Source organism: Danio aesculapii, chromosome 10, assembly GCF_903798145.1.
Source record: "Danio aesculapii chromosome 10, fDanAes4.1, whole genome shotgun sequence".
In the NCBI taxonomy this organism is placed as follows: Eukaryota; Metazoa; Chordata; class Actinopteri; order Cypriniformes; family Danionidae; genus Danio; species Danio aesculapii.
Window position 1 is genome coordinate 31,870,477 of NC_079444.1, and position 22,910 is coordinate 31,893,386.

At 37.0% G+C, this 22,910-nt stretch overlaps 2 protein-coding genes across 2 annotated transcripts; both read left to right on the top strand.

Moving 5' to 3' along the window:
* Nucleotides 1-5,892: 5,892 nt before the first annotated feature.
* On the top strand, nucleotides 5,893-14,274 carry si:ch211-266i6.3 (cytoskeleton-associated protein 2). Its single transcript, XM_056467410.1, has 7 exons — nucleotides 5,893-6,020; nucleotides 7,648-7,720; nucleotides 7,821-8,632; nucleotides 10,453-10,783; nucleotides 11,591-11,651; nucleotides 11,745-12,042; nucleotides 13,335-14,274. The coding sequence occupies exons 2-7, from the start codon at nucleotides 7,691-7,693 to the stop codon at nucleotides 13,621-13,623; spliced, it is 1,821 nt and encodes a 606-aa protein (XP_056323385.1). The 5' UTR covers nucleotides 5,893-6,020; nucleotides 7,648-7,690; the 3' UTR covers nucleotides 13,624-14,274.
* A 412-nt stretch (nucleotides 14,275-14,686) lies between these two features.
* thap12a (THAP domain containing 12a) lies at nucleotides 14,687-22,553 on the top strand. The gene is made up of 5 exons (XM_056467273.1): nucleotides 14,687-14,949; nucleotides 15,749-15,869; nucleotides 16,512-16,589; nucleotides 17,330-17,366; nucleotides 20,472-22,553. Exons 1-5 carry the CDS (start codon nucleotides 14,861-14,863, stop codon nucleotides 22,391-22,393), a joined length of 2,247 nt encoding a protein of 748 aa, XP_056323248.1. The 5' UTR covers nucleotides 14,687-14,860; the 3' UTR covers nucleotides 22,394-22,553.
* The last annotated feature ends 357 nt before the right edge of the window (nucleotides 22,554-22,910 follow it).

The following is a 22,910-nucleotide window of genomic DNA, read 5'->3' on the forward strand; positions in this document are numbered from 1 at the left end:
GTACTTATTTATGTTGAGCGCTGTATATACAAAGAGACTCACTCCTGATATGCGTGATCTGTGTATATTTAACCTGTGGATCTTTCTCTTTTAGAATGATGGATTGCCTGGTGTTAATTTTCGACAGGGTGATGCAGTGCTGAAGTATCCACCACTAGAATGTAGAAGATGTAACGGCTGATCTGAAGTTATTGACGATCTGCTGTTCCCGTTTAGCACTATCAGTAAAGCTTCACACGTGCGCCGCAGTCAGCTGTTGTTTTAGGAGTTCATGCGGCTCCTCAATAGATGAACTGATGCTGATAATCACAGCATTTCATCAAACCTCAACCTGGTTTAACACTTGACTGCTTCACAGTGTTTCCATTTTAATTGCGTTAAATCTGTCAGTGAGAAGAACAAGGCAATGGCGGCGAGCTGCTGCGGTAAATGTAAGGTAGCAGAAAATCAATGCCACACGTGGTGGAGTTTTGACAAATGAATTGCTTTGGTGGGTTTTCACAGAAGACAAGCAGAATATGGTGGACTTCAGGGAAAACAAGCTGTCTGTATGTATTAAGATCATCTTGCCACTGCTCTGTGATTGTCCTTTACTTCAATGGTTTTGCTGGACACTTTTTTTCTTTCCCTTTTCTTGAGTCAGGTAAATGTTTATTAAAGGCACAATGTGTAACATTGCTTCATTAAAGGTGCTGTATGTAGGTTTTTGACTCTTCTAAAGCATATAAATAGCATAATATGTTTGTAGATATTTAAGAAACATGCCAAGTGAACAATGCTGAAGTCAGTTATTCTGCTTTGAAAATGTCCCTGCTGAAAAATCCAGCTTAAACCAGCCTAGGCTGGTTGGCTGGTTTTAGCTGGTTGACCAGCCTGGTTTTAGAGGGGTTTTGGCCATTTCCAGGCTCGTTTCCAGCCATTTCCAGTCTGGTCTTAGCTGGTCAGGCTGGAAAATGACCAGCTAAAACCAACTTGACCAGCCTGGTTTAAGCTGGACATAGGTGGTCTTGGCTAGGCTGGTCAAGCTGGTTTTGGCTGGTCATTTTCCGGCCTGACAGCTAAAACCAAGCTGGAAATGGCTGGAAACCAGCCTGGAAATGGCCAAAACCCCTCTAAAACCAGGCTGGTCAACCAGCTAAAACCAGCCAACCAGCCTAGGCTGGTTTAAGCTAAAGGCTGGGTTAAGCGGAACGCTGTCTTGTTTTGGTAATTTTAACAATGCCAGTTTAGCCAATTATATTTCAGAACTCCAGGTTGCCTTGGTGGAAAACCTTGTATTTCCTTCATTCATTCAGAAAGGCTCTCAAAGCATGCGCCCATGACTGAAATGTGAGTTCCACATAAGGTTATTAATTAGCAAATTATGTAAATATCACGAATGTAAATATTAGGTGATCAGGTTACATTGTAACCCTGTGTCCTAACAACACACTACGTGACGAGATTTGCAGTGATAAGCAATTTGGCTGTTTGCACCAGACGAAACATGACAGAAATTTAAATACAGACGTTCAGCAGCACAGAATAGTGAACTCACTCATGAAATGGTAGGTTTATAATCTATTTAATACATATTAAACCTCTTTAACATTATTAAATGTACATGCTGAATCACTCATGTGTTTAGTTCTCAAGTTTAATTTCAAACAGTTTATTTCGTTTTCAAGATCTGAGGTGAACTATTTGCTGCTGCTTTCAGTATTATGGCAATAAATGTCATGTAAAATGGCATTTAAACTCACATTACTAGCATTTAATACTAAATTAAGCATATGAGGTTTACCTGAGATGATCATTATTTCATTGATTTCTGTTGTTCACTTGTGAGAAATAGAGGTCGTTTCTAATATATCAATTCGAGGTGTTGCTCAAACTAAAACTATATAAAAAATATTAAATATTAAAAAATATAAAAAAATATTCCTTCTATTAGGTGTCGTTGCTTTTATTTAGAACACGGTTTAAATCACTCGCTCCGGTCCTCTACCTGGCAACCTGTGTTAGTTTTGAACCAGGAGTGCAATACCTAGTTCAACCACTGGGTGTCAAACTTACTTACTGCACCTTTAAAATATTCCAAAACCAGTAGAACCTTCATTCATTTTCTTTTCAGCTTTGTCCCTATATTAATCTGGGGTCGCCACAGCGGAATGAACCATCAACTTATCCAGCACATGTTTTACGCAGCAGATGTCCTTCCAGCCGCAACCCATCACCGTGAAACATCCACACACACACTATGGTCAGTTTTAGCATACCCAATTCACCTATACCACATATCTTTGGACTTGTGGGGGAAACCGGAGCACGCAGAGGAAACCCAGGCGAACACAGGGAGAACATGCAAACTCCACACAGAAATGCCAACTGACCCAGCCGAGGCTCGAACCAGCAACCTTTTTGCTGTGAGGCGAATGGCTACCCACTGCGCACCCCCTGCAGCCACCAGTAGAACAGTGTTATGTAATTTGCTGACTTGCATTATCCTTAATGTTTTGAAGGATGTTAAAACCCTGAGAAATTAGCTGTTTTAAAACAACACGCAATTTCTTTTTGAAAATAGGCTCATTTTACAACTACCGTTTTCAACATTTTACCATTATTGAACCCGTTCAGCCGATCTCTAACATCATTCCCTATTAGCAAACTAATGGTAAGAGGGGCGTAGTTAAGAATATTGTGGCTGAAGCCGTTAAACTGATGTCAACAGAGAAATACCGCCATTCCAAACACAGAAGAAAATGGTCAGACTTTAATTGAAGATTACCAAAACAAACTATTTTTAGAGGATTAACTTGCATGGATGAATTGCTCACCTAAAATATAATGCTTCATGCTGTCTGATTTCACATAGACTTCAATCTCACTGGGAGATTTTCATCAGTAATATTGTTTTCTCTTAGATGTTTTCTAATAGTGCACAACAAAGTAGTGTGTAGATTAAATACAGAATGGGGAATGGTTGATTTAAATGTTTTGCTTGATGTTCAGTTCAAGGCATATGGTTGCCATTAGTGCCATATGTGCAGTTTGATTTGAAGGGCAACTCTAAATAAAGATGTTTCCATTTTTAAGTGTGAGCGACTGTAGGCCCTGTTTTGTGTGTTTGTTTTCTCTCTCCCATCTACAACGGGACTCGATTACATTTTATATTAAATCATATTTAAAAATAAGCAAATGCTATTGTGCACAAAGCTGAAAGTAAAGCTTTCACACTCCATGTCCACTTGAAATGTGATAACTAATTGGGTATGCTTGATTATCCATCTTGCCTCAGATTTACACCATGAAAGGTTATAAAGGAAAGGAGTCTGGAGAGACAATTAACAACATACAATTAGTCGCCCTTCTTCATTTAAAATAAATAAAGTTCATAATTAACTGGCAGAAATGACCACACGCATGTGAAAGGCTTCACTTAATCATGTAGTCAGCAGGATGTCTCATGAATTAAATATTGAATTAATTAAAGTGGAGCCCTCCAGGGAAGCAATTTGAGATCACAGTTGGAGTCGTAGCCCAACAGCTATAAGCTCCTTATTTACTCATTATCACATTGAAATGAAGGCGCATAGTGTTTAAATGGGGTTTCATAAATTCTGCAGAGCAGGATTGGAGCACCAAGACTGTGGAATATATTGCCATCTAGTGGAGGAATGTGATTAGAACATGGAAGGCCTTGTTTTGGTCCTATTTACACATGATAAGGTGTATTTTGGGCAGTCTGATCACAAGAAGACATAGGAGATGCATTCACATTTACACCTGGTGTTTTAAATTCAAAATTTTTGTCCACTTTAGGTGACACGGTGGCACAGTGCGTAGCACAATCGCCTCACAGCAAGAAGGTCGCTGGTTCAAGTCTTAGCTGGCCAGTTGACATTTCTGTGAGTTTGCATGTGCTCCTCGTGTTCGTGTGGGTTTCCTCCAGTGCTCCGGTTTCCCCCACAGTCCAAAGACATGCGCGTAGTGTTTGTGTGTGATTGGGAATGTGTGGGTGTTTCCCAGTGATGGGTTGTGGCTAGAAGGGCATCCGCTGCTTAAAACATATGTTGGAAAAGTTGGCGGTTCATTCCGCTGTGGCGGAACCCCAGATTAATAAAGGGACTGAGCGGAAAAAAAGAAAACGAATGAATGAATAAATTATTATAGATTATGCTTTTCTTCCTGCTTTCTTCATTCATCAATCCTCTCCATTTTGTTAGCAACCCCATCTTCCAACTATCCAATCAGTTTGCAAAGAATGAAATCAAGCACCGGCGTACATTTTTTTCGGCATACCAACTTTAATAACTTTTTGTTTAATTATATAGATTACAGCTGCAATTTAAAGCTTTATTTTGAATCAGGATAAGGTTTTAAAAAGATTACAAGAGCTTATAGTTTCCAAGTCTCTGTAAACCTATCCAGTATATATTATACTATTGTGTATTATAAAGAAGAAAAATCATATATATTATAAACTTCAAAACTTCATTTGCACTAATTATAAGCAAGCTATTTGCTAACTAAGCAAGCTATGTCACATGTTTTTAAACATAGAGAGTCAGGACCTCAGTTTAACATCTCATCCTAAAGACAGCACTCACTGGGTAGTATAGAGTCTCATCATTATACTGGGGCATTAGGACCCACACAGACCACAGGTTGAGCACCCATTGCTGGCCTCACTAACACCACTTATGGCAGCAATGTAGCTTTCCCGTGTGGTCTCCTATCCAGGTGCTGACAACACACAGCCTGCTTAGCTTCAGTGGGTGACCATGTTAGAGTTGCGGAGAGCTAGCTGCCAGCTAATCTCAAGAGGATCAAAGCCTGAGTAAAAAAAGAAAGTTAACACGATACCCACAAAGTCAGACTGCACTGGTTTTGGGTGTTCAAAACTAATACTGTAATCCTGAGTGTGTTCAGCGACCATCATAGTAGGCTATACAGGCCTGTGGTCTAACACAATTTAGACCCAATTTACACCTGGAGTTATCTGGCTGTGACAAATAGTTTCAAAAAAATAGATCACCCATGAATGAAAATTCTGTCGTGATTTATTCACCTCCACATGTTTCAAACCTTTAGTTTCTTTTCTGTTGAAACTGGAAATCTGTAACTATTGACTTTCATTAGTTTTTCCTACAATTTAAGTCAACTTAAACTTGGTTACTGGTTTTCAGCTTTCTTTTTCAGCCTTCAGCTTTGTGTTTAAAATAAAAAAGTAACCCATAAAGGTTTTTTTAACAACCTGAGGGTAAATAAATAGAGCAGGGGTGCCCAAATTCAATCCTGGAGGGCCGGTGTCCTGCAAAGTTTAGTTCCAACCTCAACCAGACCCGCCAGCTAATCAAGCTCTTCCTAGGCTTTCTGGAAACATCCGTGCAGGTGCTGAGGCAAGTTTGGAGCTAAAATATGCCTAAAATATGCACAACACCGGCATTCCAGGACCTAGTTTGGGCACCCCTGAAATAGAGCCTATTTCATTTTTGGGTGTATTATTATAGAGGGTATTTCATGCAAGAAGAGCTTGTGTACTTTTTCTGCTTGCATACTCACAAAAATCATCAAAACAGACAAAATATATCTTAATCTTTTTAATAGCAGACACTCTTGAACATCAATCTTGACAGTTTTTATTTTTATTAAGGAACATTTATTTTCCACACCTTTTTATTTCTCACATAAAACCGTTACAGTTATCAAAAAATAAACGAATACCGGATCTTGACTCAACTGGATTGGTTTTGAAACGACTGAGCAGTTATAAGAGGAATTTTATTTTGGTTCAAAACAGGCAGCACCCAGTTTTTAGTAAATGGGTGCGGCCAACTCTGTTTTTCATCACGTGATTCGAAGCAGCCAATGCGATTTGTCGGCTAGAGTGACTCAAAACTGTCATCACCAATCGGAGAGCTCGCCGCGCTGAACTCAAATCTGTTGAAAAAGCGCGTGTTGATCTGAGTTCAGTTTTGATCTGAGTCTGGGGTTCATGTGCTTGTCTTTCCTTGTTGACAGAAGAAGACAGAAAAAACGTAAGTTATATGTTGTTTTTGTCAACCGTTATTAATGCTATGTGAGTATTGTCATGATTTGGCACTTTTTACGCGTGGGTAACGTTAGAAAACCGGAGAGTGTTTGTTGATTCTTTAGTAAGTTGGCAGAATAAAAGCTTATTGGTGAATTAAGTTGTTTTGATTTATTCGTTTTGACACTATGCTGCACATAGCCTACCATCCAACGTCGTCAGGATACATGGTATATCTGTCATGTCAGTCATTCATCATAAACATCGACAAATTCAACAAGCACTTCATTAAGGAATGACTTAAGTCAAGTGGGATTAATATTTTCATATCGTAAATGTATTACATGTAGAAGCCAATGATAAGGTTTGTTTTTGTGTTTGGGTAAAACATATTTTTGTTTTATTCTGTGATCTGCTTATGACCAAGTTTCAGGTACACATTTTTTTTAAGTAACGTTAACCAAAAAGGTGTTTTCAGACATGATTCTATTCATTTTTAGACTACGCAGAACCTAAGTATTGACTTCTGGATAAAAAAAAAATCTATATTTACTGGAACAACACACTTATAAATTGACAAATTAACCAGTTGCCATTTTCTGGGGGGAAAGGCTATTTATGGCCCGTTTGCACTGAGTGGTATGGTACGGTTTGGTTTGGTACGACCTTCCTAATGGGTAATAAGCAGATGTATGCATATGCAACTTTGGTAGGGGTCATAGGTGAGTGAAAACATCTGAAAGGACTCTTCTTATCTGGGCTGCTGTCCCAGTATCCTGAGGACTCCAGAATTTTTTATTTTTTTGCATGCATTTACATTCCTCTTACTGTAATAACCCTTAGAAACGTAAATAAAACCTAGTCATTTAATGGAACAGAACAAAACATCAAACTCTGGAATTTCGTATGAACTGGATTATGAAACGAGTGCATATTTATTTTCTGCCTTAATTAATGTTATTACATTCCTGAGATGTGTCAGTCAATTCTCAGATGCTGTATCATATACAGACAATGATGAAGAGAAGAGCGGCTGTAAATCAACCCCATCACTTAATTTCACTGTGGAAAATGTTTAAAAATGCCTTTTAAAATAGGCATGGGACGATAACTGTTTTCAAGGTATACCGCGCGGTTTTAAAAAAAGTCAAGGTTTAAATCTGCCAACATTTTCTGTAATACCATTCCTAAGGTATGTGTAAGATTGTTTTATTAACATTTTTTTAAGACAAGTATCTTCAGCAGAAAAAATATCCAAAGACGCTGTTTTAAATTGTAAGGAAATCTGTGTTTTTGAAATTAATGAAGACAGCAGAAGACAATGATACATTTGAATTATTTAGCCTGACATGTTTACGATTACAAAATATTATAAATCTTTCAAAAATTAAAATCTATTATTTTCAAAGGGGAAAAAAGTTTTTGTTTTTACCCAGATATTTAAAAGGAATATATTTTAGAGCAGTAATCACAATACCGTGAAATCATGATATTTTTATCCAAGGTTATCATACCGTCTGAATCTTATACCGGCCCATGCCTACTTTAAAAACAAACTTATTGACTGGTGAAATTGAGATATTTTTTTATTATTTAATTTTTATTTTATTTTATAACAATGTGATTTCTTGCAGGTGGAAGATTGTCATCTTTGAAGAACTGTCCTAACACTGGTAGATGAACACAATGGAGTCTGTGGTGAGAAAGGTACACATTATACTGTATAAAGATGATCAACTCTTGTGAGGAAAATAAAAAGTGTTTGCTTTATGTAACTTGCCTAATATGTTCTTTTGTTTTTAATCAGCGTAACAAGGAGAACACTAAACCAGTTTCTGGCCCTAAAAAACAAGTCATCAGCAGTACTGTATCGAAACAAAGAGTACCATGTAAAACGGCACCCCTTCAGTCAAAGAATGATCTGAGGGAGGATAACTCTGGAAAGAAGGGAAAGAATGTTAGAGCGCATGACAAAAGTAATGATGCTGATCCTGTTAAGCGTTACACTCTAAGCCAGGCCTTTCGTACACAGCAGACTATAAGACAACGAAAGCTTGTGGAAGAAGTTCAGAAACCACCTTTTACGGTCTCTGCTGTCCAGAAATCCAAACCTGGTACGTATAAGGGCCGTGTGATCCAGTCAAAAATCGATTGTTTCAGAAAACCCAGTGGGGATGTGAAGACCACAGAAAAGAAAGTGATCTCAAAACTGGATGAGACCAAAGCAAAACCTGAGGTGCCTAAAATTCGGTCAAAGTCTGTTACTTCTCTGCAAACCTCTATTAAACCAAGAGTCAACTCTGTTCTGTCATCCAGATCAAAATCAGTCTCTGATGTCCCCCGGAATGTCCCTGAAAAACCAGTCCACAAGTCTGTTTCTCTTAAACAAATACCTCAAAAGGTGCCAAGTTCCATCTCCCAAACAGGAGCCCATCGAGCTTGTGTTTTTCCCAGGCCAGCCCCTCTAGCTACAGGACGCTCGGCCACCAGCAAAGCCATCACTATGAAGAAGCAGGTGCCAAAACCCAAACCCACCCTCACTGATCAAAACGTCAGCAGGGCTGTCACAAGTACAGTCAGCCAGTACAAAGTACAAATGCAAACGGCTGAAGAAAGAAGGTGAGTTGTACTGTTTCATTAATTTGTAATATGATTTCAGGCCAGTAGCAAGGGGGAGTTTGGGTGGTTCGGAAGACCCACCCCTCACTGACAAAGGTCCAGAGTTTGTCATTTGTGTTATTTTGACTGTTATGCCATCATAAATCGTGAAAATAACCCATCGAAAAAGGCTTTAAGAATTCTCTGTTGGCTGTCGTTTCGGTGGGACTTCAGCTAATCAGTTTTTGCCAATGGTAACAAATATTTTCATTTTATAATCTGACGCAATTTAAGTCATATTTCGCTACTGTATTGTTTTTAAATAGAAAAAAAACATTTTACAAGCGACTTTTATTCTAAACTTTAGACCTTATTCTTGAAGCAAAACATGACTAATAAAAAGGTGTGAAGCACCAAAAGCGGACCATATTAAGATTAATTTGAATACTATTTTGGCTCTTGTTATACATGAATTTTAAAATTTTCATTTAAAAAAAATAGATTTATAACTAGAGAGGCTAGAAAAATTGTGACTCCCTCTGTTATTATGTTTTCATAATTTTTATTTTTTATTATTCAAGAGGCCAAATTGTGACTGAGAAAGGTTGAATGTGCTGTCAGTTTGTTATTTGTCAAATAAATGATCAGGCATTTGCCGGTATAGGTTTCTGCCGGTATGAGATAAAGTATTACAATATTGTGATTACTGCCCTAACTTAGTCTTTTTAAATGTCTAGGTAAAACAAAAAACTTTTTCCCCATTGAACACAATTTATTTTATTTTAAGAAACATTTATAAGATTTTGGAGCAGTAAACATGTCAGGCTAAATAGTTAAAATAAATCATTGACTTCTGCTCTTTTCATTAGTTTCAAAAACAGATTTCTTTATAACACATAAAAAATACATTTAAAAAATCTCACATAAACCTTAGGAACAGTACAACAGAACATTTTCGCGGTAAACCTTGAAACCGGTCATCGTCCCATGCCTAATAAATGACGATATGCCACAGTTTTTCAATTTAAAACTTTAACACATCCCTATTTTCTGATGATAAATGATGTAATGCATTTGTATTTAAAATATATTTTTTTCATATTTCTTTGTTCTATTGTAAATCTTTAGGGGAATATTTTTGGTACATCAAAAATGTGGTTATGATGACCATCAGACAAACTGATCCAGCTTCAAATGGTGCTTAAGATGTCACTAAAATGCAGTAATTAAGTCTCAAAATTAGACATTGAGGCATATAACTGCAAAAAAAGTCCACTTTTCGAGAAAAAAAAGAACCACACCTTTCACCAGGCTGGCTACAGGCCTGGATTTTAATATTTTTACTCTTCTATGAAGAGTTCATAAAATATAACAATGAATACATACAATTCTATTCAAACTATATTTTGAATACTTTTCAGAGAATCACCTTTACTAGTTTTATGTACTTTTATGACAAAACTGATACATTTTCCTTTGCTGTTTTGTACACTAGTTTTCTGTATACACTAGTTTCTTGGTAAATCAAGAACTTTTGTTTACTTATAGGCAGAATAAGTAATATGCATGATGTCAGAGTTTACAGATGATGGTATCATTTTTTAAATCTTGCACTCTAGAATTTATTTTCAGGCCACCAAATATGCAGTTGACGAGTTAGTAAAACTTCAAAATGCACAGAAACGTTTTTCAATATTATAAAATTGCACCAATGTATGCAGACTTTCTCAAACGAAAAGGTAAAATCTTTTGAAGAATGCAAGAATTAAGTATACGGAGCAGTTTTAACAGTGTGACAGTATGGTTATAGCAGATGATTTTAATTTATACTCTCCTTTCAGAGCAAAGCTTGCAGAATGGCTGGCTTCTAAAGGAAAGTCTCTGAAGAGGCCTCCAATCTCAGACAACTCAGCAGTGCTTTCACGGAAACCAGCTCCACGGCCTAAAACTGGACCCAAAGCCACTACCTGTGTTCAATCAAAGCCTGTCATGCAGAAAACAGAGCCTGTAAAACCAGCCCCTGCCTTGAAGACCACCAACCAAACTGATAAAGTCCCTGACTCAAAACCAGTGAATACAAGTAAATCAAGCAATATTATGAATACTACATTAGACTTGCTGGACAACAGTGACATGGATCTGCCAGTTGACCCAGAGATAAGAATGGAGTCGGTAAGAACCATGAAATAGACTTCCATTTATGATGCACTGATACACATACCCCTTTTCCACCAGCATGAACCGGGTGCTAGTTTATATCAAGTTCTATTGCCAATTTGGAGCTGGTCCACCTATCGAGTCTTTAAAGAATCGCCTTGCTTTTCCAAAGGCGAGAGAGCCACAGTAGATCTACATCGGAAATCATTGTATAATCTCATCTTTCCCAACAATGCATAGAAGCCCCAAATACAAACACACCATCAGTGTTGCTAATAATGTTAATAGCTTTGTGAATTTTAAATCGGTATCCAAACATTGTGAATTGTATAAATGTAAATTTACAAGTGATAACAATGTTTTCAGGATTGTTTTCTGCTGCTATTTTAAAAATGGCACTCAAAACAGTTTCTGTTTGTCTCGTTAGTGACAAGTAATAATGCCCAAAGCTCTGATTCAAGCATTTTTTTTAACTTCTAGCCCAGCATTGTTTTGGTGCTACTTAAGAACCATTTTTCCTGGTTCAGAGCTGATGATTTGAGAGGGGTCTGTATGCAGACTATGAGTTGCTGCATGCTTAACCCCACCTCTACCCCTCACAACGATGTCACCTAGCTACATTAAGTGCGTTTCGTCTAACATTGTCAAGTCTGAGATATGCAGTCTCAGCTTGCCAATCCAAATCTGCATCCAGATACTATTGGATGCTTTCAGTGTCGAAAGAAAAATTCTCTTGCTCCGAACCAGCATTCAAACTGCCTTGGTGAAAAAGGGGTAACACATTTATATAGTTATTAAATAATGTGAATTTCTGTTTTGCAGTTGGTGATGAACTTGTGTGATAAACTGGAGGCGATGGAAACGCCCTCATCGTATGAAGATGGTGCGTCTCATTCAGAATCTTTATGCATTAGTATTATTACCAGTACTGTGGTTTTAATACATTTCTTATTTTTTTCCTACCCATCCTCTATAGCTATGAATGCTGACGGATGTGATGCATTGGCAGAGAAGAGAATGGAAATGCAAGTAGAGGAGCACACAACAGATAGAGTGTTTGAAATTCTAGAAGAGGAAGAACTTGAGGATGAGGAAGACATTACAGATGACATTAAAAAGGCTGACATAAAGCATGAGGATGATCAGGAACCTCAGGAGAAGAAACTATTTGATAGTGAAGATGATGATAGTGAGGAGATGAGGTGTACCACTCCAGAGATGGAAGGCGCATCCATTGTGAAATACAATGTAAAAACTACTCCATATCTGCAGAGGTGAGTTTGAGGAAATTCAACCCTGTACAAATTTATTTATGTGTATGATATAATGACTAAATTATAGTTCACACTAAGGTTGGGTTGATGGACAATGCAACCGTCCATGGCCGATAGACATCACGATGCTGAGTCAGCATTGCGATCCTCCACCCTGCCCCCATCACAGCAGCAACCCGCTCGTGAAAAATACAAACATCCCCGTTTACACTAACACAACTTGGTTTTAAAATAGCATTTTAGAACAAAAACAATCCACGTCCACACTGGCGTTTCACCTAGCATTTCTGAAAAAAATCTCCATCCACACTATACAGCTGAAAACGCACATCTGAGTTCCAGCAGTCAGCAGGTGCTTTGAGCACAAAACCCCAGAGAGCAGTGCACATCGGACAGTTGATGAAGGATGTACATCTCACTGTAGTTGTTAAACGTGATATTTAATTAATCTTGTCTCTATCTGACTCTCCAGTCTTTTGAATTTATCAGGTAACGTGTCACAGCGTTAGTACACTGCTTTGATCTTTCACGCTTGTACTTAATAATTTTAGTGAAAACCTCAGATACTGTTGGTTGGTTCCTGTTGGTTGTGCACCTTTTTTACCAATCAAGTTTGTCGACGACATTATAACGACACAGATCACTCTGCCTATTCATGCCAGAGTCCTGCGGGAAAAGTGATTGACAGATGGTAATTTGTGTGTTACTTATCTTTATTTATGATTTGGTTATTGGTAAAACCAAGACCATGTGGGTCATGTAGTTGAAATGGTAGGCTACAAACAACGCTGCCATCGTCCATTGCGATGTTTCACATTAGACATTGTACGATGCCAAATTTGTCGACATCGCCCAACCCTAGTTCACACCAATAAACCAAAATGTTGTTTATTATAAAGTGTGTAACTATGGGTATGTCATCTGTTGCTTTAATTTCTCAATCTCTTTAAAGACTGATACATTTTGATTGGCTATCAATGATTTTGTTCATAACCTGAACAAAAAAGATCTGAATGGAATCCTAATCAAATTGCTTCTCTGTGGCATTAACATTATAGCTGTAAAGTGGGCTTCAGTATTCTCAACAATTAAATCATCATTATTATTATTATTATTATTATTATTATTGTTATTATTATTAAATTTTTACTCTAATACAAATTTACTATTTACTTCCCCTGATGTCTTCTCAAACCTATAAGAATTTCACTGCTTTTTGTAACATTTTTTAAAATGAATATTAATAGTTTTATGACCAAAATATAAATTAACATTTCCTTATGTCCTATCAGTGTAAAAAAGAAAATCGAGTGCGAGGCAGCACCAGGCAGTGGCTCTCGACACAAAAGCACCATCAAAGACCTCAAGTTTCTGACACCTGTGCGACGATCAACAAGAATCCAGCGCAAGTCCTCCCGTCTGCCAGGTATGCTGAACGATCACGACACGTGCGTCTCCTCATTGGCTGAGCTGGTACAGATGGAAGATGCCGATGCGAATGCTTACATCTACAGAAAAAACCCAGCTCTACTGGAAGACTTGCCTGATCACCCTGGAGACTTGGCAAAAGTATGCAGTTAAACAAAAGAAGTCACTTTGTAATTGGACATTTATAGCATATGTAATGGCTGCATTTTAAGGTGTTCTTTGTGACACTAAAAAAAGTAATTTAATATTTAACTGTTTGCATTGGGCTGCTACTACATAGAGTAATATCTTAATGTCTGCTTGACAATATGATTTTAGGCACTTTTGTCAGCATCTTCTGTGCTTTCATAAGGCTTATGTTTGTGTGTGTATATATATGAAGAGCTATTTCTGTGCTTTGTACCACTTTATTATACCTGCTTTGTTCATTTTATAAACGTGGAAGTTGAAAAAATTGTAAAAAGACTTGTTTTGGGAAGTATCGAATTTAGCAAACCAAAAAATGTTTCCTTTCGCTTCACTTACATTAATTTCTCTCTAAGATGCTTCCAGTAGGCTACTGCAAATGTTATTGTTCTGCTGTTCATTTTCTCGCTTTTAAACTTGTTTGTTTTCTGAGCTTACAGTAAAGTCATTTTAATTCACAAAAAATTTGTTGAAATGTTCTCCGAGGATATAATTCATCCCTCATTTCTGACCATGTCTTTTTAAAGGCAAGATGAGCATTCACTACTTCATTTTTTTTTAACCATAATGTTGATCACTGCAATATAAGACATTTTAATAAAGATTATTTCAGTTCAACAGCTTCATTGTCATCATTAATATATCAGAAATGTGTTTAATGCATATATTAAAGTGTTTATTTGTTTTAGAATGAGGAAATGAAATTGATCTCTTGTTACTTCTATGACCTTGAAGTGAAAAATGCTTGGCAAGATAAATATTTAGCATTTATTTTTAAACCATAGAATAAGATTTAATGCATATCAATGGTAAGTTGGACCGTAGACTGAAAATTATAAAATTACGTGACAGGCTAACTCAGCTTATTTTAAGGTTTATTCAATGAGTGTTACTTTAAATTTCCTCAGGCAAATATTTTCCACATTTAAACCCGCTCCTCCATGACTGCCGCCAATTTCATCTAGTAGCCGTGCGCTGATTGGCTGGAATTTTGAAGTCGCCATGCGCGAGCAAAGCATTGTGGGACAGAGACGAACTTCAACGCGCTTCTCCTCCAGGCCACACAAAGCACTAGAGTGCCGATCAATTTACCGCTTTATTAGTCTTCAAAACTATATTTTTAAAACTTTCAGAGCGAAATCTCACCACTGGTAATCCAATGAACTAGATTCGCTTTTAAGATTCGACTCAGGGTGGACGCACGATGCCTAATTTCTGCGCGGCGCTCAACTGCTCCAGGAACAGCACTCACTCGGTGCTGGCGTTCTTCAGGTTTCCACGGGACCCGGAGAGGTAAATTTGTACATGTTTACCTTACCTAAGTTACTTTTTGTTATCCAAACGATGTGTTTTTACGTTAAAACTGCATTTAGCTGTTGTTGTTTACCAGCGCGCAGACTGCGTTTGCGTCGCTATAGTGTGTTAGCTTGCTGACAGATTAGATGTAAAGTTGAGCGAGTCTGTCATATCTTACTGTCTGTATGATTCAATTATATTGTATGAGTTTTAAGGAATTTTTTTTAAGCAGTCCGATTTTAAAATACGTTGGCATGATAATGCAAGTTACGATAAGAATGTGTAAATGTTAGCCCAACTAGCAGTAACAGCACTGTACTGATTGACTGTATTGTGAGACATGGATATGAACTTTCTTGATCCTATTGTAGACATTGTGTATTTATAACCAGACAAAGTCAACTGCGCATTAGTGGAAAAACCTGACATTAAAAATATGGGTCACACTTTATTTTGATGTCCCTTTAACGCATTTTGTTGAATATAAGTTACATTGCATCTATATGGCAACTAATTCTCAATAGATTATAAATAGACTGTTAAGTTAGGGTTAGTGTAAGTTGACATGTGCTTGCAAAGTTTCGTATAGTCAGTTAAATGTCTGTTGAAGGAGCAGTATCAACAGATATTAAGCAGACATTCTACTGATACTCAAATGAAGATGGAATGCAACTTTTAGTCAACAAAATGTGCAATAGGGATCATCAAAGTAAAGTGTTACCAAAGTATGAGCTGTACTTTATTGCTGCACCTAAATATCATTGCACAGAATACATGTTGAACGTTTATTCCCTAGATGTAAGAAATGGGTGGAAAACTGCAGTCGCTCAGACCTGAAAGACAAAACACCGGATCATCTGAACAAGTACCACAGACTGTGCGCCAGACATTTTGAGCCTAACTTGATAACCAAAACTGTAAGTTGTTTGTCTTTTTTTTTATCGTGGTAAAGTTGCTTTTATATTCACACATTCAGGCTTTCTCCTTAATAATATAATTTCAGAAAAGTATTTTTTGCAAATTCTATATAATAAAATCATAGTAGCAGCCATTTCCCAGTGATGGGTTGCGGCTGGAAGGGCATCTGCTGCGTAAAACATGTGCTGGATAAATTGGCCAGCACATTAATTAATCTGGGGTCAATCCTGTCCCCAGATTGATAAAGGGACTAAGCGAAAAAGAAAATGAATGAATGAATATTAGCAGACAATGACTATCAAAGTACAACATTGTTCACAGTTAAATAAATAGTGCTGATGTTGTTTTCAATCATAGTCACATGTGATTTCAGACCCAATATTCAACGTAGCATGGTAAACCATTTTTAGGGAGTGTGTCACTGAACGAATGCTTGAATATGAAACCAACTTTACTTCAATATGCTTTTTTGTGGAGTGGAATAACATAATTAACGTTAAACATTATATTTGGGAACTAAGAGAAAGTGTGAATTGTCAAATATTATTAAGTCCAATGTTGTTTAAAAAATCGTTAAACTGCTGAATGCCACAGCTTTCCATCTTTAAATAACACTGCATATTATTGTGATTATTTTCTAGAGCCCTTTCAGGACTGTACTGAAGGATAGTGCTGTACCAACTATATTTGACAATCCTTTTAAGCGGTCAAATAATGAGGTAAGAGCTGCTCAGTATTGAGGGCAAAGGTCTTTGTGTGAAATTTAGTGTCTGTGTGTATTTTTACTATGATTTACAGAAACCCACTGACATTTCATTTAGTGTAACTAAGTTTAGACACCAAAATTCTTTGTATATTTACTACAAGAATTCAACACTGACATATTAAAAGACTTTCTTTATGGATAAATGCTACATAATTGTAATAGTTAATCATTTTCTTGTCGCTCTTTTTAAAAAAAAAATACTTGATTTTACCCATTTGTGAGCAACATGTTTTTGATTGTTAAAAATATAATACATTTTAGCACAATCACTTATTATTTTACGTATTTTTACATGAAGTTTTACATGTACTATGTTGTATAATTTTACATAAACATATTTTATGCAGAAAGACAATGGAAAATTTCCATTCATGTTTTCATCTTTTGTTTTATATATATATATATATATATATATATATATATATATATATATATATATATATATATATATATATATATATATAGCTTGACTTGGAGTTAATGTTTCTATTTACATAAAATCAGATTCATAAACGTATTTGATTAGGGCACCAAATTGGTCCCATCTTTAACCTATATATCAATCTATGAGTCTTTTCTGTACACAACAGAGGTTACTGTATTATGGTCTCCTTTCATATGAAGGTAAAAGTCAATTATGTGTAGATACTGAAAATGAGTGGTTTACTAAAGAGCTCTGTATGTTGTTAACAGGCAGACAAGGATGCCCCTGAAGCGAAGAAAAATAAATGTGAGTTTTTTTTCTTGTTTTGTTTAATTCTGTGCTATGATCAAGAAAGATCTACCTATTACAGTATTGTTTTTTTCTAACATATTTACATACCTCTTCTATTCATAGTGTTTGCACAACAACTATGTACTTGAAATCAGAAAATGTTGCATTTTTTAAATTTTGTATACAGATAATATTGTTGGCAAAACAGATCTAAAAATTTACATTTCGTGCCTGAGGCCTGTTGCACAAAACTTGTTGAATTAACTCAAGGTTGTAGAATACATTTTAGGTTGACGAATCCAAGGAAATGCATACTGGTTAAGGTCAGGTCAGGTTGTTTTACAATGCTTGATTTAAAAACTTTCTCTAAACTCAGGGTTAACTCAGCATTTGCGATTACCTGTCCATATAATTTCAATATTATTATCTCTCATCATTATCAGAAATATAATTAATTAAAACACATATGCAAAGCTGATATAAATGCTGTTGGTGCAGTGAAAGTTTGAGAAGGCAAAATATATAATTACAAATCAATAATTTGTTTTATCAATGTAGGTTCACAAACAGCCCAAGACAGCCATTTTTAAAGCTTTATAAATTAAACCTTATTCATATGTTAATTTTTAAATGTTAAAGACATTAGTAATATTATTAGACAATTCAAAAATAAGGTTAGCCATGTACCTTAAGTTACTGTGGCTACTAAACCTGATCTAAACCGACCCAAAAACTTCTTGAACCCAAAAACTCAGAGCTTGCTCAATGTAATCACAAACTCGCATGTGTAAAAACTAGGGGTGTGACGGTAACCGCATCACCGCCTTACCGCCATAATGAGATGTCAACCGCGGTGATGTGGTTTATTACCGTCATCACCGCCCATTGTAGTTTATTATTTATTTTGGCTTGTGAATCTTTCAGGATTGTATAGAAAAACTGAAAAAACTAAAAAAGGGAATAAAAGGCCTGCCCTAAGTATTTTCCACTTAAATTACAAATTTAGATTACAAAACGCAAACACTGAATCCTTTTTAATAACCAGCATAGGCTGTTTTTTATTTAAGCTTATTTATATAAAGCAGACCTACTAACTCAAATCAATGGCTCCACGAAAATAAGCATTTTTAACGCACCGCTGTAATTTCTATATTCCAATCCCTTTAACAACATTTTTAATACAAGTCATTATTTTAAAGATTATGACTTGAGAATATGATTTTACCTCAGCGCTGCACTTTTCAGGTGACGGAGTGTTGTGGAAGTAGTTAAACTCTCCTCAGTTTAATTTACAGTGTCAAACTAGCACAGAATATTAGTATATTAATATAGGCTTTGCTAAAAGCTGGTTTAAATGTAGGTCTTTTTTTACAGAAGCTATAAACAGACGCGCATGCTGCGACCGGTGATGAGTCACAAATCGCAAATATTTGACTCAAAGTAGGCTATAGCATATAATAATTTGTGTAAAAGACATTTATAAAAATATGTAGCTAATATATCACAGTGGTTGTGTAGCAGTAATTACAGTGGAGCATTAATTAAATCCTTTTTTTTCCTGTGGAGCGAAACAAACACTGCACAGAATGTTAGCGGATGGAGACGCACAAAAATATACAATTCAGATATTTTCGTCGGAAGAAAAATATTCTTTGAACGAATTTCGTTTTGTACAATTTGTATCTTAGTTTTGTCGGTCAGTTATTTACAAAATAAACAAGAATAACTAATAAACTTTGAGGTGAAGCGATGTGCCTCAGGGTCCGCTTATGCCGCGGCCAAAAGCACAAACCGGTTAAATACAATAAATCTGTAATATAAATAAAATAAAAGTGAAATATTCATTTGGAATATTGAATCTTTGTTAACTGTATGATCAAAATTAAAACAGCAGCCTATACTAATCACTCTTTATGACAAATATCCATTGATCGGTCAGTTTTGCTTTAGTTATCAAAGCGTTTGAAACTTTTTGATATTTTAGGCAAAGTGGTCTGCATAAACCAATGATCGAACTTATCCACCTGCGACCCCACCCATAATTAAACATCATGTAGGCGAGCTGGGCTTATTGATTACCTGAACCGTGTATTAACGGCTGCACCAGCATAATCGAGTTCTGCGTATTAATAGCAGTACCAGCAGATATAAGAGAGTTATTAAAAAGCCTATATTAATATACTGATATTCCTGTGCCAGTTTGATAGTTTAACTACTTCACACTTACTCATTGTTCCGCTACATTCAATTCTTCCATGGCGGGGCGCCACGCCAAGGATTCATCCCGCCAGGGCCTACATTACAGCTTCTCATTCAAATTTTTTTTATTATTTTAAGTAGCAGGTGATAATCGCACCAAAGCGTATAAAAGGTAAGTAAAATTATAACAGCGCGAACTTTTCTGTAACCGTAGTAGTGCTGTGTTTGTTTAACCCTTTAAGGTTACGTGCTGACTGACTGACTGGCTGACTGTGACAGGTGCGTTATGCCTGAGGCCAGCAAACAAGACGTATAGCCGTTTTATTTAATTTCAGGACGCATTAATACCGGAGGCATTCATACATATTATAGAAAATCTATTAAAGGCTGGATACTCGTTACACAAACGCACTAAATCGCACTTCAGCAACGTTTATTTGAGAGCGCACAAGAAGATGTGTAAAAACACAAACTGGTGTTGTGCAACAGGCCTCAAGCCTTTTTGCAAAGAACCTCTTCTGTTTTGCACACATTTGCTCCTGTAATCCACCATTGTTTATTTGGTTTTCAAATATTACCATTCACTAATATATATATCTCACTTAATAAGAATGAGCATTATATTGTTGTTTTCTCACAAACATGTTTTTTTTTTTTTGTAGTTTACACCGATTAAGTAATTATTTATTTTCAAAAACTTGGATTTTGAAGCCTGTTATCTAAAATTTGTATTTTCAGGCTCCAAGACAGTTGGTAAATTGATTGCAAAATGCTTTCAGTTTTACGCTCCGTGCTTTGAATAAAATTTTAGAATATAAAATAATTTTGAGGTAGTAATGCTGTGATAGCTGAATATACACATATTTACATGTAATCTACCATAAAAAATATTTCTTAATTTACCCAATTTTATATTCCCAGCGGACTCTCAAAATGAGGAACCTAAAGATAATAGTGAGACCGCAACCAAAGATGTGAATGAGAACAAAAATGGTGATGGGGTTGACAGCAGCCCTCCAGTCATTGATGAAGAGACGCTGAATAAAGAGTATCTCAAGTCTCTGTTTGATGTTGTTGTGATGATGGGCACCCAGAACATTCCTCTGCACGGCCACTCTGACAAAGAACCCAGAAGCAAAAGCTTCACTCCCAGCAACTTCCAGGCTCTGCTGGAGTACCGCATCAATGCAGGTGACGAATTCCTCAGAAAGAAGTTTGAGGGGTCACCTGTAAACCTCGAGCATTGCTCCTCTATCCAGTTACAACAGATCTTAGAAGTTATTGAAAAGTGCATTCGTGAAGAGCTGTTGGCTGAAGCTAAAGAAGGACGTTGCTTCTCTTTAGTTGTAGACAACGTGATTGAGATAGGAGGAGAAAACTATGTCCCATTGTTTGTACGTTTTGTGGACAAGACCAACTGTCTCCGGGAAGAGTTTGTGGAGTTTCTGCTCTTTGAAGGTGATGTGGAGACCATCACAGAGAGGCTTGTTACGGAACTGACTGAGAAATGTGGCCTGGACATGAAGTATTGCAGAGGACAGGCATATTTGTGTTCTGGGGTGTCTGCTATGAAGGTCAAAGCGATGGTGGCAAAAATAGCTGAGCTACATCCGCTAGCAGTTCTCACTCCTTGCTCCAGTTGCTCCCTGAACATCTGCCTGGCAAACACAATGACGTTCACCGGAGTGCATCTCGTCATGTCTACCCTGAAAAAGCTGGATGCATTTTTCAGTAAATCGCCCTTGTTGCAAAATCAGCTGGAAAGTGCTATTTCGATCTACTACCAAGGAAATGAAGAGAAGGCCAATGTCCTTAAGGAGGCATGCGGCTCTAAATGGACAGAGCAACACGATACCTTCGAATTGGCGGTTGACCTCTTGGAGTCTCTCCTGCTTTGTATGGACAGTGTGCATGATAATGAAGATCACAAATGGAGTGATGAAGTGGCGCACAATGCTTTTGTCATATCTGAGGCATTGGCTGATTTTGAATATGTCATGACATTAGTGGTGTTAAAAAACACCCTTTCCTTCACCAGAGCCTTTGGCAAGAATCTGCAAGGGGAAACCAATGAGGTCTTCTTCGCTTCTGGCAGTCTAACTGCAGTTCTGCATTCGCTGAATGAAGTTTATGAGAATATCGAGGTCTACCATGAGTTCTGGTTCGAGGAGGCTGTAAATCTGGCCGCATCTCTTGAAATCCCAGTGAAAGTACCTAGGCTGTACTTCAGAAAACGACCAACGTCTGGTGAGGAAATCCAACCTGAGACCTACTACAAAGACCAAGTTACCATTCCTGTGGTTAGCCATGTGATCAAGGAGCTCTCTGACCTGTTCTCTGAAAATCATCTGAAGGCCTTAAAGTCCTTGTCTCTTGTCCCTGCCATCATGGGACAGCTGAAGTTCAACACCACAGAGGAAACCAGTGTGGACATTTACAAAGATGACCTGCTGAACCCAGACACCTTTCCTGCTGAGCTGCACTGCTGGAAGATCAAATGGAAACATGGCACCAAAGATGTGATATTGCCATCGACCATCTATGAGACGCTTCAGCTGTCCGATGTGAAGTTCTTCCCCAACGTTTGTGCTCTACTGAAAGTTCTGTACAATCTGCCACTCTTCGCTCTGACAAGTGACAAATGCAGCACTGCGAAACAACGACTGACGGCATACCTGCAAGATACACCTGTGAATCACAGAAACAAGAGTATGGCTCTTTTCTATATTAACTGTGCCATTAAGCATGATTTGGACAGCATGGTGGAGACCTACTTGAAAATGTATCAAGATAGTGAGCCGTCAGAGAAACAGGATTCATCACAGGAAGCAGTGAAGTCTTAAAGATAGCAGTTTGATGGCTCTGCTTGTCAAGCAGCAGTTTGTAATTTTGCAGCTATCATTTTGGGACTTTTGCTTTTTATGTACAGTCATCCAAGATTACCAGGACTTTTCCTATTGTTCTACTCACACTGTGTATATAAAAGTGTACCCCCAGTCTGAACTGATTTGAACACATTTAAAATGATCTTTTCCTGTCCGGTTCCATGAATGTGTGTTGAAATTGTCAAAGCTGTTTTTCAGAATTAAATGCATTTCTGATGAGGGTAAACTTTTTTGTTTGCTTGTTCAATTTCCTGGTGTAATTTGATATTAAATTTGGTTTTGTTTTAAAATGTCAAGTAAATGATAACACTTTTGCGCCATGTGTCATTGCATTCATCATTTATACATTTCTATAAAGCCTGTATAAATATGCTTTAGAAATGTACAAGTTGTAACGCATTGGCGTTTTAAAATTATGGCACAGTCACATATGTCACAAAATTTAGCTATTTTATTTATAGATTATTAACTAATT